Here is a 16,183-nt window from a genome sequence, read left to right as displayed (position 1 = left end):
TCTTATTAATAGATAAAGGAATGATGAATTGCTCCCAATAAACAAAGTCCTTCCATTTCCCAACTGTCTAAACATCAATGCGCCCATCCTTTAATTGGGGGATCTTCTCTTACGCCACAAATAAAAATGAGTTTTGGTGGGGCACAAACCATCCCCCCTCCCCCCAAGAGTAGCTTTATTTATGGATTCATTCATAAGTATGACTGAGAGAATACCTTTCAATCAAGGGTGAAACTGTTTACATGTTTTCCAGAATTCATCAGGGTGGTACTCAATGGAAGGAACACATTTACATAATTTGGTTACATTTTTCTTTTCAATTTTGTCATGTAGACATTTAGAGATCATGTAAGGAAGAGCTCGAGGAGGGGTCAAGGTTAAATTCAAATTTGGTGGAGATGATAGAGGATAGGGACAAGCAGGGCATAGATGTCCCTGGTTACTGAATAACATCTACCTAAAGGTGAAGTTGATGTGAGCTGATCTGAGAAGACAGTGATATTGGGAATGGTATCAAAGTTGGTAACAGGAGCAATGAGTGGTATTGGTCTCTTATTGATTTAGGAATTTGATGATCCAACAATTAGTTAGATTTCCTCCTTTAGCAGCACTTTGGGAGAGTTTTACTAAGTATAATCTTTCCAGGCATTAGAAGGAGTAATGACAGAGCAAGGGAAAGGGGAACAATTGGGTTTGTTACCATGTTGACAGTCTTCCCTGTAATATAGCCTAGTCTTATAATCAAAGATCAGCAAGGGATAAAGGCAAGAAATTTAAGTAAAGAGTCTTTATAAAGGCTGGTATGATACAGGCCTGGTCCAGTTTCTTGGGAACAGTTCTTTACTTCAGTTGTCAGTGGCTTCTCATCTTTGAGGAGTTTTGATATCTGATACAGGCATAGGTAAGTGTCAGAGACAGGGGTATGTAGATGTCCATTCAGGATCAGGTGCCTTTTTTTGTTGTTGTTTTTTGTCAGGTGCCTTTTAAAATGAGAAATGTGAATCTATGAGTTAACTCCTTTCAGTTTAGCTGCACATGGATTAGTTAGTAATACCTGACAGGTTCCCTTCCAGTGAGATTGGAGGGAATCTTTTATTTTATATTTGTTCCAATAGACAAAATCTCCTTGTTGTAAATCATGGTCTTTGAAGTCTTCAGCTCCTGAGAGCACACTGTGAAAAGAATCAATTATTAATTTATCATTTTCTTTAAGTTGGTTAATGAGACCTTGACAATAATGTACGAGTGTCTCCTTTTAGTAAGGCTGGTTCAAATCCCCCTTCATCCAAATGCATAGGGTGGCCAGTAACTATTTCATAAGGAGAAAGGCTATATTTACTAAAAAGGGGTAAATCTTAGATTGAAGAGCATGATAGAGACAGCTTTTGGCCAAGGGAGACTAAAGGCTTCTGAGAGTTTAGCTAGTTGAGTTTTGATTGTACCTTTGGTATGTTTCACAAATTCAGAGGCTTGGGGGTGATAAGCACAATGAAAATGTTGCAGAATAGGCCAAATGTTATAAATGGATTGCATTATTTGCCCAGTGAAATGAGTCCCTCAGTTATGATGTAATTCAATGAGAATTTCCCAACTGGAAATTATTTTTTTCCAAGAATCACTTGTTTACCATTAAGGCTGTTGCTTTCCTGCAAGGGAATGCCTGAACCCAGTGAGAAAACATACAAATCATAACTAATACATATTTGTGTCCTTGAGATGGTGGCATTTAGATAAATCCAATTGCCATACCTCAAATGGGCCTAAAGGGAGTGGGAAATGACTCTGGGACACATGGAGTGGTTTTCCAGAGTTATATTTTGGACAAATAGAACATTTGTTATATTTTTGTAAGCTACAGTGGAAGAAGGTTTCCAATAATTTTGTTTACTCCATAAAATAATTTTCTCAGGACCCCAATGTGTTAGTTCATGTGCATGTTAGAGTATAAGCAGTTGAGCCCCTATAGATAAGATTGGCTTTTTATTGGCAATCATATGCAATTTGATCTTTGGCCAATTGACAAGCCTGAGTTAGAGCAATTAATTCAGCTTTCTAAGGCAGATCTTATTTCAGGTAAATAAGAACTTTCAGTTATGTCCACCAGGGAAGTTATTGCATATCCAGCTTGGTGGCGTCCCTGTTCATCTTTTAGATAAGATCCAACTATAAATCAAATTAAGTCAGCATTATCAACAGGAGTTCCCTGTAAATCATTTAACAGCAAGAAGGTGGTCAACAAATAAGCTGCAATTATGGGTCTCTTCCTTCTATAAAGAAGGTATTAAAGTTGTTGGGTTAAGACTGTTACTCTGAGCTAAAGCAATATAAGATCAGAAAAAGGTCAATAAGAACCCAGTCATCTGACAGAAAAGTACTAAGTATGATGAGAGTTTAGCAAAGATTCAACAGAACAAAAAATGGCTAAAGGAGAGCCCATAATTATGTCCTATGTTTGTTTGTCGTGTAACATGGCTATAGCAGAGATGGCCCTTATCAAGAAGGGAGCCCTTTTGCTACTGAGTCTGATTGCTGGCTATCATACACTATAAGTTTACGATGATCTCCATGTTTATGAGTTAAAACTCCTAAATCATTTCCTTTATTTGCATGCATATAAAGGAAGAAAGGAAGTTTATAATTAGAGTGTCCCAAAGTGGACGTTTAGATAATTCTCTCTTTAGAGCTTTTATAGCTTGTTTCCCTTAAGGGATGGTGGTGGGAGGTGGGGGTGAGGGGACCCATTGGATTGGATCAGGCTGATCTGCTTTTAATAATATATATAGAGGTTGAATTATTAATGAAAAATTTGGGACCCAGTTACAACAGTATCCAGTCAGCTTTAGAAATCCCTTAAGCTGTTAGTTTTTCTTATTTTTTAGAAGAGGAAAGGCTAGAATTCCTCTGAGTCTTTCAGGAATTAGTAGTCCATCTTTAGATACAAGATAGCCCAGATATTTTACTTAGGGTAAACAGAATTGAAGCTTCTCTTTTGAGACGTTATGTCCCTTTATGGCTAGCTGTTGTATAGATAAATTATGTTATGTCCTTTTGGAAGTCTAATAATGTCCTGGAGCATAAAAATAAATCATCCACATATTGGATAAAAGTGGAATCTCTGTGAAATTTAACATCATTTAAATCAGCCTTTCATATTTGAGAGAAATAGGTGGGACTCCTTACATCCCTGGGGCATTACAGTCCAAGTGAATTGGCAACTTCCCCAGGTAAAGGCAAAAAGATATTGACAGTCCTCTCCTACAGAAATGCTGAAAAAGGCACTACATATGTATTACTAAAAAATATTGGCAATACACAGCAATGGCACACATGTGGATTTGGGACCACAGGATGTCTAGGAATAACAATTTTGTTGTGGCTCTGAGATCTTGTACAAATCTCCATCCTTCCCCTTTATAGGGTTTATTTACTGGAAGGAGTATTACTGGGATATGTGCATGGAATTATAAGCTCTCTATTTAACTAATCTTATAAAATGGGCTTAATTCCAGCCAGTGTATTGAGTCTTAAAGCATATAGATGAATATTAGGTAGAGGCAAACTATTGTCAATAGTTATTTTGATAGGAGTACCTAACTTAATCTTGCAAATATCTACACTGAAAAGAGCCCAGAGTGCCATAGAAAGGTTCAGTCTCAAAATTAATTTTCTTAGGAGGATTAGATCAAAATGGCAACATGAGGTGAGCCTCTGTAACTCTCCCCTGGAATTTACAACAAATTAAAAAATTATAACTCCACAAAGGACACCCTGCACAGCAGACAGGCAAGATGAAGAGGCTCACTACTGAATTCACCTAAAGGTGGGCAAATTGCACAAGCAGGGGAGGAGGGAAGGGAGAAGTGCGGCGACAGAGCCACGGGGGCGCAGGATGCAGAGCTAGCTCACTGCTCCGAGCTTGCTGCATCCTGGAACTACCGCAGCTGCGGGAGAGGGAAGAACTCAGACTGCTAGGGCTCTGTTTATGGCCCACACGGCTGAGGGGACACCATATAACACGGCTGAACCCAACACTCACAGCAGAGACCTCAGAGCAAAGACTGAGGAAAGAAGGCTGAAAACGGTGGTTTCAGCCCTCACTGCCGAGCAGAGAATGGAAGCCTTAGGCACTGAGACTAGCCGCCCCCTCCCTACCCTCCCAGAACTCGCCCCAACCCCACCTGCCCAGTGCTAGAAGCGGAACAGTAGCAGTGTCAGATCAAAAGAACAGAATATTTGCAGTTCTGAGAACTGTGGTCTGCAGACACAGATTCGCAGCCCAATTAGTTCCGGCAAAGGGGAGGGAGCTTTGGAAGCAGGACCGGCTGTGGTGGTGGTGGTCACCGCCATTGCTCGGGGCCACCTCTCACAACTCACCCCGTCCCTGTCCCTACCTATCTGGGTGGATCCATGCAGGAGTAAACAGAACTGCTGAAACACACGGGCACTGAATCTGGTGCAGAAAGAGCTTTGGAACTTCAAAAGCTCTCTGCATCCCCACAGTGATACAGTGCCCTATGACCGAGGCGAACTGTTAACAGAGGAGAAGCCCGCCTTCCAGGGATTCTCCCCTGTGTGAGAAGCTGGAATAGTGCAGAGAAAACATAACACTACAGTGTGAGAGAGAAAAAAAGGCTGCAGTCAGAGAGAAAATAAAACATTCTACCAACACATAGTGGAAAACAAAAGAAAGACCTCTTCCTATCAACCTGCTGCAGAACCCACTCCTGCAGATGTCTAGGAAGAGAAATAATAAATAATTAATTGCCATGAATAACCAAGGAAATAAGACAGCTCAGAAAGAAAATGAAAAGTCTCCAGAAAATGAACTTAAAGATATGGAAATATGTGACTTAAATGACAGAGAATTCAAGATTGCAGTTCTGAAAAAACTCAACAAGATGCAAGAAAACACAGAAAGGCAGTTTAATGAACTCAGAAACACAAGCAAAGAACAACATCAACGTTTCATGAAAAAGACTGAAATTTTAAAAAAGAACCAAATAGAATTTCTGGAGATTAAGAACTCAATAGAAGAAATGAAGAATGAAATAGCCAGCTTAGGTAGTAGAGTTGACCATTTGGAGGAAAGAATCAGTGACATCGAAGATAGAAACCTGGAAATGACACGGATGGAAGAAGAAAGAGACTTGAGACTTAAAAGAAATGAAAGAACTCTACAAGAACTTTCTGACTCGATCAGAAAGAGCAATATAAGAATAATGGGCATACCAGAAGGAGAAGAAAGAGAGAAGGGAACAGACAGCATATTCAAACAAATAGTTGATGAGAACTTCCCAAACGGGTGGAAGGAACTGGATCCTCGAATCCAAGAAGCAAATAGAACACCTAATTACCTCAATCCCAACAGGCCTTCTCCAAGGCACATTGTATTGAAGCTGTCAAAAATCAACGACAAAGAAAGAATCCTCAAGGCAGCCAGGGAAAAGAAGACGGTAACCTACAAAAGAAAGCCCATTAGATCATCATCAGATTTCTCAGCAGAAACTCTACAAGCCAGGAGGAAGTAGAACCAAATATTCAAACTATTGAAAGAGAGAAATTATGAGCCAAGAATAACATACCCAGCAAAGATATCCTTTAGACATGAAGGAGGAATAAAGACCTTTCCAAGCATACAGAAGCTGAGGGAATTTTCTAATACACGACCTGCACTACAGGAAATACTAAAGGAGGCTATTCAACCACCATCAACAGGGACAATTTGTGGCAACCAAAACATAAAAAGGGGGAGAGTAAAGGCCTGAACCGGAATATGGGAATGGAGAAAGTAAGCATGCTGAAGAAAATGGAATACTCTAAATATCAAACTTTCTTTTACATAAACTTAAGGGTAACCACTCAAAAAAAATCCAGAACTGAAATATATACTGTAATAAAAGACAAAACAGAGGGAAACATCATAGAATGCCACCACACAGAAATAATAAACAACAACAAAAAAAAAGGCAAAGAAACAATGGAGACTCAGTCTTACCAGAAAACTAAAGATAGAATAATAGGAGATCCTCACATATCAATAATCAACCTAAATGTAAATGGACTGAACTCACCAATGAAAATGCACAGAGCAGCAGATTGGATCAAAAAACTAAACACAACCATATGCTGTCTCCAAGAGACACATGTCAGCTACAAGGGCAGGCATAGACTCATAGTGAAAGGGTGGAAATTGACACTTCAAGCAAAAGATATCCAGAGAAAATCAGGTGTAGCCATACTGACATCAGATGAAACAGACTTCAGGGTGAAAAAGGTAACAAGAGACAAAGATGGACATTTCATAATGGTAAAGGGGACCATACAACAAGAAGACATAACAGTCATCAATATTTATGCCCCCAATCAGGGAGCACTGAGATATACCAAGCAACTACTAACAGAACTAAAGGGAGAAATTGACCAAAACACAATTATACTAGAGGACCTAAATACATCATTGACAGCTATGGATAGATCATCCAAACAGAAAATAAATAATGAAATAGCAACGCTAAATGACACATTAGATGAATTGGACATAATTGACATCTATAGAGCACTTCATCCTAAAACATCACACTATACATTTTTTTCTAGTGTATATGGAACATTCTCAAGGATAGACCATATATTGGGACATAAAACTAACCTCAGCAAATTTAAGAAGATTGAAATCATCCCAAGCATATTCTCTGATCACAAGGCTTTGAAATTGGATATCAACTGCAAAAAGAAAGCAGAAGAAAAACACAAATACATGGAGATTAAACAACATACTTTTAAAGAACTACCAGGTCAAAGAAGAAATTAGAGAAAGATCAAAAGAAACAAATGACAATGAAAATACATACTACCAAAATTTTGGGGATGCAGTGAAAGCAGTTTTGAGAGGGAAATTTATATCATTACAGGCCTATCTCAAGAAATAAGAAAAATCCCAAGTAAATAACCTTATGTTACACCTTAAAGAACTAGAAAAAGAAGAATAAATAAAACCCAATGTCAGCAGAAGAAAGGACATAATAAAAATCAGAGCAGAACTAAATGAAATAGAGAACAAAAAGACAATAGAAAAAAATAATGTGACAAACAGCTGATTCTTTGAAAAGATTAACAAAATTGACAAACGCTTGGCTAGGCTCACTAAGATAAAAAGAGAGAAAACACTAATAAACAAAATCAGAAATGAAACAAAATTAATTTTGTCTTGTTGAGATTCCTTTAAAATCATTATTTTCTCAATTAATTCAATGCCTGATTCATTTACTTCTAAATACTTTTTGCCCTTTTGAGAACAGGATATATGGATGTGATGAGTTTCAAGAATGCCTTGTCCTATCAGGTAAATTGGGGCAGATTTGAGTAGTAAAAATATTTATTGCCCAGTAACATTCTCTAGCTGGAAGGGAGCAGGTTCTGAATGAAAAACAGACATTGATTGGTTAGATATCCCTTCCATTTGTACAAAAGTTTTATTCTGAGGGAGAGGGCAATTGAATTGGGTATGGTTGAGAACAGATAAAGTAGCCCTGATGTCCATAAGGGCTGTGGTAGTTTTCCCCTTTCTTATGATTTCAGTTTCTCCTAAAGTATGGATGAGAAGGGGAAATACCCTCACGCAATCCTCAGAATGGCCTTATGCTTGCCTCTGTTTCTTTTCTTTTTCTAAATGCCATTTCAGTTTTCTGCAATCTTTCTTAAGATGGCTTGTTACAGTAAAAACAGATTCTCCTTTCCCCTTGTTGAAAAGGCCTCCGGGGAGGTCTGACTTGATTGCTCAATTGTTGGAGCTGTAAATTCATGATTTTAGTAGCTTTATCCTTTTTTTTTCTTTTGGATAGTTTTAGGTAATTGATTAGCAATAATTGCTAGCTTATTAGTATGCATAGTAAGCCAGTTTAATTTATGCTGTTTAATCAGAATTACAAGTTCTTCATCTAATCCCTCCAAAAATGGCAATTTGAGCAATAGATAATTTCAATGATACTTAAAATTGTCTAGAGTCAATCCCAAATGTTGTTTGAAAGTTTTCTTAAAACATTCAAAGAAATCAAGTATGGTTTCATTAGGTCTTCATTTACATTGATGGATTTTAGCCCAGTCTATTTTGGGGGGGGGGGGGGAATCTCACGAATGGCTTGGTAAAACTGATGGGCTAATTCCCTGCCCTCATCCCAATCTGTTTCTCTTTTGCCTTAAAAAGCTTCTATATGATTTTCCTAAAAAGCCTTATTTAATTATTCTGTTGCCCTACTCTCAGAAACCAATAGGTATCAGTCGGAACAGGTCTGAAAAAACCAGGATCATGTGTTCTAATAGTTAACTCAAATTCCTTAGCAAATCTGATGGAGTTTTGAAGGGGATCAGGAAAATCTTTAGTTAGATACCGTAATTCTGTTCTAAACGAAGAAATATAAAATTATTGCTGGTTCTCGCCTTCCTGAGATTGGCCTTTCCCTAAAGGGAGCCACCAGAATTTCTGGTCTTTCTAGTGTTCAGCTACTTTTAGTTTCTTTTTCAGTGTGTGGAGGTGAAGACACCAGAAAAGAAAAGCAGAAACAGGATGGGAGGGGGAAGGGAAAGGAAGTCCACATAGGGGAGCTCAGAGAATAAAGGATATAGTGTAGTTGGAGAAGGGGGAGGAGTGGGTCGTTGGCAGTGAGTAGTTGCGGAAGCCCTTTTTAATTCAGAGACAGACTCTAAAATTTTCTGGTTAACTTCCTGGAAGGAAGAGAGTTTATCTGTGCCTCACCTTGAGGCTTCTGGTTTCCAAAGTAAGCTTCCCATTTATTTAGTGTAATTTATAGCTGGCTTTTTCCAACTGTGCATGCAGAAAGATCAATTTCGATGTATCAAAAGTTCCCTATTTTGGCCATCTTAAGCTAAGGTCATTTTTAGTTAAATCTTCCCATTTCTGTAAATACTTACAAGTGAAAGTTCTGTGTGAATTGTATATGAATCCTCCAGGAGTACTAATAGGTGGCTGTGCATCTTAGGTCTGGTTGGCCTTAGAAGCACAATTTCCCATTTTGAACTTAGTTTCCCTTTGAAATCTATAGAGTCTGAACAAACTTCTAGAGATATTATATTGTGGGTTGCAGTGTCTTTCTTGTAGGTTGACTTCTGCAGGTCTTTTACCTCCTAGGTAGCTCGAACCCTCTTATGTGCCTCAGTTTCTCTCTGTGGCTGTCTAATACAACCATGAGGACTTGGAGCGCTGGATGACTGGTCCTTATGTGCGTATCCCCAGACGAGTCAATTATTTAATTATAATGTATTGGAATTCCCTGTGGTAACACTTCATGCCTTGAGATTTCCCAGACACCCCCACAATAATTCTTGGTCACCTAAGAATACCCCAAATTTGGGCTGGCAGGAGTAGGTATCCCTTTTCTTTGAAGCTGAACAAGTTCAGTCTCTCGTTTAACTAGCAAAGATATTTTGTTCAGACTCTCAGAGAGTAATCCCAATTGAAAGACTGAAACACAAAAACAGACACCCCTTCCTTCTTTCCCTGGGTTAATTTCAATTCAAACAACCATTATCTTTTAGTGCCACCTTGAGGATTTTCTAAGAACAACTCAAAGTCAGGACCTGAAACCAAAAGCAGGAAGGTCCAGGATTCCAAAACAGAACTCACTCAAGTTCATCCAATGCGAAGTGGGAAACCAGTGGGACATAATGGGCCCCTCCTGGTACCTAGCACCTAGCATCAGGTCTGGGTCCTGGGTGGTTTTCTTTGGAATCCTGCTCACAGCACCAAGTAGATGTTGACAAAAGAAATTCCAAACCTAAAAATGGATTTCGAGTTTATTTGAGTCTAGGCTGAGGCCCAGACCTGAAAGCAAAATCTAAGTTTCTAAGTGTCTGATCAGTGGTACCAACACCCCTCAGGAAGAAAAGGAGGGCTTTGGTGCCGGGCTGAAAGTGGAGAAGGCATGAGGACAGGGGTGGGCCTCATGTTGAGTTTGAAGTTGCCAGTAGGGAGTAGGACATCTGATCTGGAATCAGGAGAGATATCTGAGTTAGCAACATACATTTGCATCATCATAATTCACTGGTGGATTGAAGCTGTTGGAATTGCTGAGATGCCCCAGTAATTGTAGGTAGTGGGAGAAGAGAGAAAGGTCAAGAACAGAGCCCTATAGAAAATGGCAGAATTTTAAGGGTGAGTAGAGACAGAGGTAGAGAGCAGAAGGTAAGAGACTACAAAGGGATTGCCAGAGATTTAGAAAGCTGACCAGGATAAAATAATGTCATGTAGCTGGAGACGTGAAGATTTCAAAAGAGAGAAGTCAGGTGAACAAGGTCAAACTCTAAAGAGAAGACAAATAAAAAGGTGCCATGAAAAGTGAATGATATATGCAACTCATTTATGCAACTTTCAAATTATTCAGAAAAAACTAATAATAACAAACAATAATAATATAAATGATATATATGTAAATTTGTGTCTATCTACATATGGAGAGACAGAGAGGGAATGATGAAATGTGCAAAATGATCAAAACTGATGAATCTCAGTAAGAATATTTGGGAGCTCTCTGTGCTATCCTTGTAAATTTTTGTGTGAGTTTAAATGATTTTGTAAGTTTGAAAAAGAAAAAGTTAATGAAAAAGGTGAAGGTGCCCATGGGATTTAGCAAGTAAGAGGTTGTGGGTGGCCTGAGCAGAGCTGTTTCAATGGGGTGGTTAGAATAAATGCTCTATTGCAGGGTGGAGAGGTCTGAACAAGAGATGGGGAAATGAAGATAAGTACAGCCTACACTTTCAAGATGCTTGGCTGTGGATTAAAAGAGGAGGAGGTTTAACCAGAGAATGAGATCAAGTGAGGGAATTCTCTCATTTTTGTAGTAGAAGAGACTTAAACACATTTACAGGCTGGAAAGAATGAGAAACTAGAGATAGGGCTAGGAAAGAAAGAAGGTATGCCAGAAGCAAGGTCCCTGAGACAATTTACTCCTATGTATTTTCATCTTTAAAATACTGAGAATGACTGGGCATCATCATCATTTTCTATGTAAGCATCCTACACATGCTTAAGATCTTTACTTCAAGACAAGTAATCCCTCTTCACATTACCTCTCCAGGTCCTGTTGTCCTGAATCATTTTGTGCTCCCCTGTGAATCTTCACAGGTTTTCCAACCCCACTTCCATTGTGTACCAGAACTAGACACAGTACTTAGCTAAGGGCCTGACCCTTGCTGGCCAGTGCAAGGGAGCACACTCTCACTAGCGGAAGATCCTTCCAAGGCAAGGAGTATGTGTCGATAAAATAGAAAGTTCCCCATTCAGTAAACTTCCAAAAGGATGAAGTAGGATGTTTTCTTTCTTGCCACCTTTAAATTACTCTTGACTTTCTAGGCGGGGAAAAGGAATGATAAGTGTGAACGATGTGTATGATCTTTGACTAATCTCAAAGTCCTTGTAATTGCATCCTAAGTAATCTTCCCACCTTTCCAAAGTTTGCCTCCAATACTATCAAAAGCCATGCTTCTCTTTTCATCTGAACATAGAGTCCTTCCTTAGTGCTGCTAAAAATTAGAGTCAGTTGGTATGTGTGTGTGGGGCTAGCGCCAGGAGTGCAGTTTCCAGGCTCTCGGCCTCACATGGAAAGGTGCTCACTAGGGTAGTGCATGGCCATCAACTGTGACTGGATGGCCATCAGCTGTGGCTAGTTGGCCGTCAGCTGTGACCAGTGAGCCATTGGCCACGAATATAACTGCCGTGGCTATGCTAGCAACAAATGGGGCCTAGCAGGAAGATGGTGGCTGAGCTACAAGCGCGGATTGCAGCTAGCAAGTGGGGTTGGTTGGTTGACAGAAAGTGGACGGCAGGTTGCAGATCGTGTGGCTCCTGCTTCCTGTGTCTCCAACCCAGCCGCCAGCGAGAATATAGTGGTATGACTCCCCTATCTAAGTCTCCGTGGGTGTTCCTTTTTGGCCTCACCATATCCTGCGTTCTTATGTGGGGAGCGGGAGCTGAGATCCCGCAGGCCGCCCCGCACGACAGTGTGCTGTAAATTTTCTTACTATTATCAGATGAAATTTGTAACCCAAGCTCAAAGTACTCATGTTTTATTGTTAATAAACACAACAGAAACTTCTCTATGTCAGAGCCCATCTTGGAGGTCAGACACAACCCCCAGGACTGCAGGGTTGATCAGGGTAACTGCCAGAGAAGTAGAAAGCTGTGTGTGCTCGCCTTAAGAGCAAGAATGGCTTTTGTTTTAAAGCAGATGAACTTCTTGGTTGAGATCAGAGCATACATTCTCTGCTCTGCTTATGCCAGGTAAAAAGGAAAATATGAAAGTGAAATCGCTGGGTGCTGCCATTCACAGTGCTGAGGGTGAACCTCCCTCGGATGGCACACTGGGAACAAACATTAATAACTAAGTATGAGTCTTACTAAGAAATTATCCTCCCAGCATTAGGCATCAGGATTCCCCAATGCTAACACTCCAGCCAAAGGACCCTGCTCTGTGTGTGCCAGCAAAGCCTACCGCCATTAAGCAGTTAGTCTGAGTGCATGTAGTATGGACTGATCGTGCGTGTTGGTAACAAAAGAACCCTGATGTGAACAGGATGAGATAGAGGATTTCACTGCTGATGGAGATTAAATCGCCTGAGAATAGCTTTGTATATTAACTTCAGGGAACTCAGGTCTTGCCACCTAAAGAGTGACACCTGATGCCTCAATTGTAGGGTAATAAATCTTCAGTAAACTGCAGATCTCAAGTAGGCGGCTGGGAAAGTGAGAGAAATCACATCAGGCCCATAAATGTCTTTCTTTCTGGGGACTGAAATGCCATCTCTGGGCACTTACATTTACGTGAACAGTAGATTTAACACTTGAGACAATTGAAGTTTCGTAAAACGATGAGTCCTTGGCCGTGTTGACAAAGCAGCCTCTGAAGAGTATTATAATCTGAATTGTCAACAGCAAAGGTATAACATGATTAAAACCAACTGATAGTCCCAGATTTCGAGACTGGTACCCTAGGAAAAAAATTGCTGATAGGTTTTTTTTCTTTCTTGGTTGCAATGAGTGGAGAGAACTGGGACAAATACAGTTGGATGGCAGCAGAAAAAGTTTCTGGTCACTTATTTTTCTAGCAATTAAAAAGCTGAAGAAATATTGGAAAGAATGACATTATCAGCATTAATAGCTAATGGAGTCTTCTTTGCCCTTCATGAACAGTGATAGCCATGAAAAAAGCCGTTGTTTCATGAACACACCGGTAAGACCGTGTTTCCCCAAAAATAAGACCTAGCCAGACAATCAGCTCTACTGTGTCTTTTGGAGCAAAAATTAATATGAGATATAAGACCGGGTATTATATTATATTATATTATATTATATTATATTATATTATATTATATTATATTATATTATATTAAAGAGCTGGTATTATATTTTAGTAAAATAAGACTGGGTTTTATATTAATTTTTGCTCCAAAAGACGCATTAGAGCTGATTGTCCAGCTAGGTTTTATTTTCGGGGAAACACGGTCTTATAAAACCACAGTTTTCTTCTGGTCCACTACATGGAAGAATGTTCTTGGGCATCTAATTACAGAACCATCTTGCCCACATTTCCCATGAAGCTCAATACACTGCATAGAAGGAAGAACCTTTCTTAATTGAAATACAGAAAATGAAGTTTTCTAGGGCATCACAGGTAAAATTTAAAATTTAGAGGAGCTAATCCGGATCTCGCCAATCCTCCAGAAAACTCAAATTCTAAGTAGAACATACTCTAAATGTCAAATTGTAAGCCATTCTTCCTTTAAAATCTGAAATAAGAAATAATATTGTATATTACTGTTTTAAATCATCTCAACCTTCTCGTTATAATGAGATTTAATTCAAAATAGAATACCATTTACTATTACACAGGAAAAGGCTGAGTCTTAACCATGGTATCAGAAAAGTGAAATGAAAGTTTAATTCACTGCAAACATTGGTCACTCTTCATAGCAAGCTAAACCCAACAGTTTAAGCAAAAGCATGATTCGTTCACTTCAAGGTTTTTTTCTCAAATGATCTGGGTAACTTGTGTTTTTCGATTAACATTGTGCAGATATAGGCCATAGAGGTATTTTATATGTGTGTTCAGGAAGGAAGAAGTATGTTGCAGTTATATAACACACTGATGCATATAGTCATCTTACTGTTTTCAGCAAGGATTTAATCATTCTTTCCAAAGGCCTTTTAATTCAGCTAGTTTTTCACAAAGGAATGGGTGCTTTATTCCTTGGAAAGTATTTCTAAATGGCTTAGCACAATATAGTTACATAGTGTATCTATTATATCAGGAGTACATTTTGTTGTTACATGACTGACTTTGAAAAGCATAAAGGCTGTTGTGAAATTGAAATATTTCCCCCAGATGTTTGATTGCCTAAGTACAGGCCATATTAAAGAACAGAAGCAAAACAACTCTCGTGGTTTCACAGATGTGTTATCACAGTACAGACTCTTATAATCCTCTGAATAAAATCTAATTTGTTTCATCTGGTGAAGAGGTAATTTCTAGCTTCTGAGCTATATGAGTGAGAAGATCTGATAATCTGAATTGCATTTCATATTAAACATGTACTTCGTTGGTAAAGCAAATCATTGATGTTCTTTCTGGTTAAGATTTTTTAAAATAGTCATCTTAATTAAAATAAATTTGCATGTACATTTTGATGTACATTTGCACTTTCTTTGTACACAGCTCTTTAGAGGTAAAGCTTCTTCCACCACCACTTGGTAACACCTCATTTTACAACATTTTAAGTCAAAGACTTGTCCTTAATATAAAGCCAATTCTAAACTTTCTATTCTTTTTAGTAAATTCATAATCTGAAATTGCCAGGAGGAATCACATAGCTAATCACTCTCTCATTGCCTGAAATTAGGAAAGTACCATCTGAACCTTTTCTTTATCTCCTTTCAATTCCATGGTCAATTACCTAGAAATCCCAACTCCCAGTTTGAAAAACACTAATTCAAAATTTCTGAAGAGTGCCAAACTTTTAACTTCATACTAACCAAATATATCTTTTTGGAATTACCAGGAACACTGGTCTCAATATGAAAGTGAAAAATCAAATAATGTACCAAGAGATCAATCTTCTGAAACCACTAATGGCCAGCAGCAATCTTCCAGAAGAGCAACCAAGCACAAGATTCAGAAACAACAGAAGCACAATCATAGCCTGAAGTCTCTGATAACTGAAGAGATAGTTGTCAGTCGAGGAAACCAGAACAACACTCCCAGACAGCAACAAAACCAAAATAAGCCTATTGATACTTCAATAAAGCATGAAACAATTGTGATTATGAATGCCCCTAACAATGATTTACAACACGCAAGTGCACTTAGGAGCCACGATCCCAAAGTAACCTCCAATAAATTTGCTCCACCATGGCGGCCTTTTGACAAGGTATTATATAAAAACTCTATTGGATATCACACAGAGATGAATTTTAATAGAGAAAGAGAACATAAAGACCAAGAAGAGAGAAGATTTTCATACCAGCAGCTACATATCAACAATCTATCCCATATGGACTTGAACTACCTTAATGAACTCACTAAGAGACAAGTGCCCCTGAGCCAGAAAGGCTTTCAGCTTGTTTCTAACATAAATGTTAATGGAGCAACTGAAAATAAGAAGAAACCCAGACAAACTTATACAGAGACAAAATATAAGAACTTGGAAATATTATGGTAAGAATTTCTTTTTCTCAAATGGTTTACTAGAGGAAAAATGACAGACTGCTGGAGAAAGACAGGAGAGAGAGAATGGGAAGTGGGCGAGGGGTCATAGGGATGGTCAGGTGAGGGGAAAAGTTCACCTAACAACATCCTTTGTTCTGATTTCCACCTAAAATAGCCCACTTTTTACATATTTGTTTTCTTTTTCCTTGTCTCCTCTACTTTTTCTTCTGTAGTTAAACCAGAAGTTGGAGGGAGGAGAGAAGGACAGAAAGACCCAGTCAAAAAAGATCATTATGTTTTGAGGGTTACAATAATGTTTGCAGGAAACAAATTATCTACAACACTGCAATGGCCTAGCCTAAGAAAATAATCTAAAATACAGAAAAATATGTGTGCACAAAAATATCATTTACAGAAATGACAACAATAATCTAAAATAAGGAAATGTCTAAGTAAGTTGTGATATTTAC

At 38.7% G+C, this 16,183-nt stretch overlaps 1 protein-coding gene across 5 annotated transcripts in view; it reads left to right on the top strand.

The window, feature by feature from the left end:
• The window catches only part of JHY (junctional cadherin complex regulator), a 77,077-nt gene that overhangs the window by 43,810 nt on the left and 17,084 nt on the right, over window positions 1-16,183 (top strand). For all 5 annotated transcript variants that reach the window (XM_033097850.1, XM_033097852.1, XM_033097849.1 and 2 more), the window contains one exon: window positions 15,067-15,722. In XM_033097850.1, the coding sequence (XP_032953741.1) occupies window positions 15,067-15,722 (656 nt within the window). The remainder of the gene's footprint in view (window positions 1-15,066; window positions 15,723-16,183) is intronic.

The sequence above is a fragment of the Rhinolophus ferrumequinum genome, chromosome 25, assembly GCF_004115265.2.
Source record: "Rhinolophus ferrumequinum isolate MPI-CBG mRhiFer1 chromosome 25, mRhiFer1_v1.p, whole genome shotgun sequence".
Taxonomy (NCBI): Eukaryota; Metazoa; Chordata; class Mammalia; order Chiroptera; family Rhinolophidae; genus Rhinolophus; species Rhinolophus ferrumequinum.
Note: the sequence above shows the minus strand (reverse complement) of the source record. Positions and strands in the feature narration are given on the sequence as shown.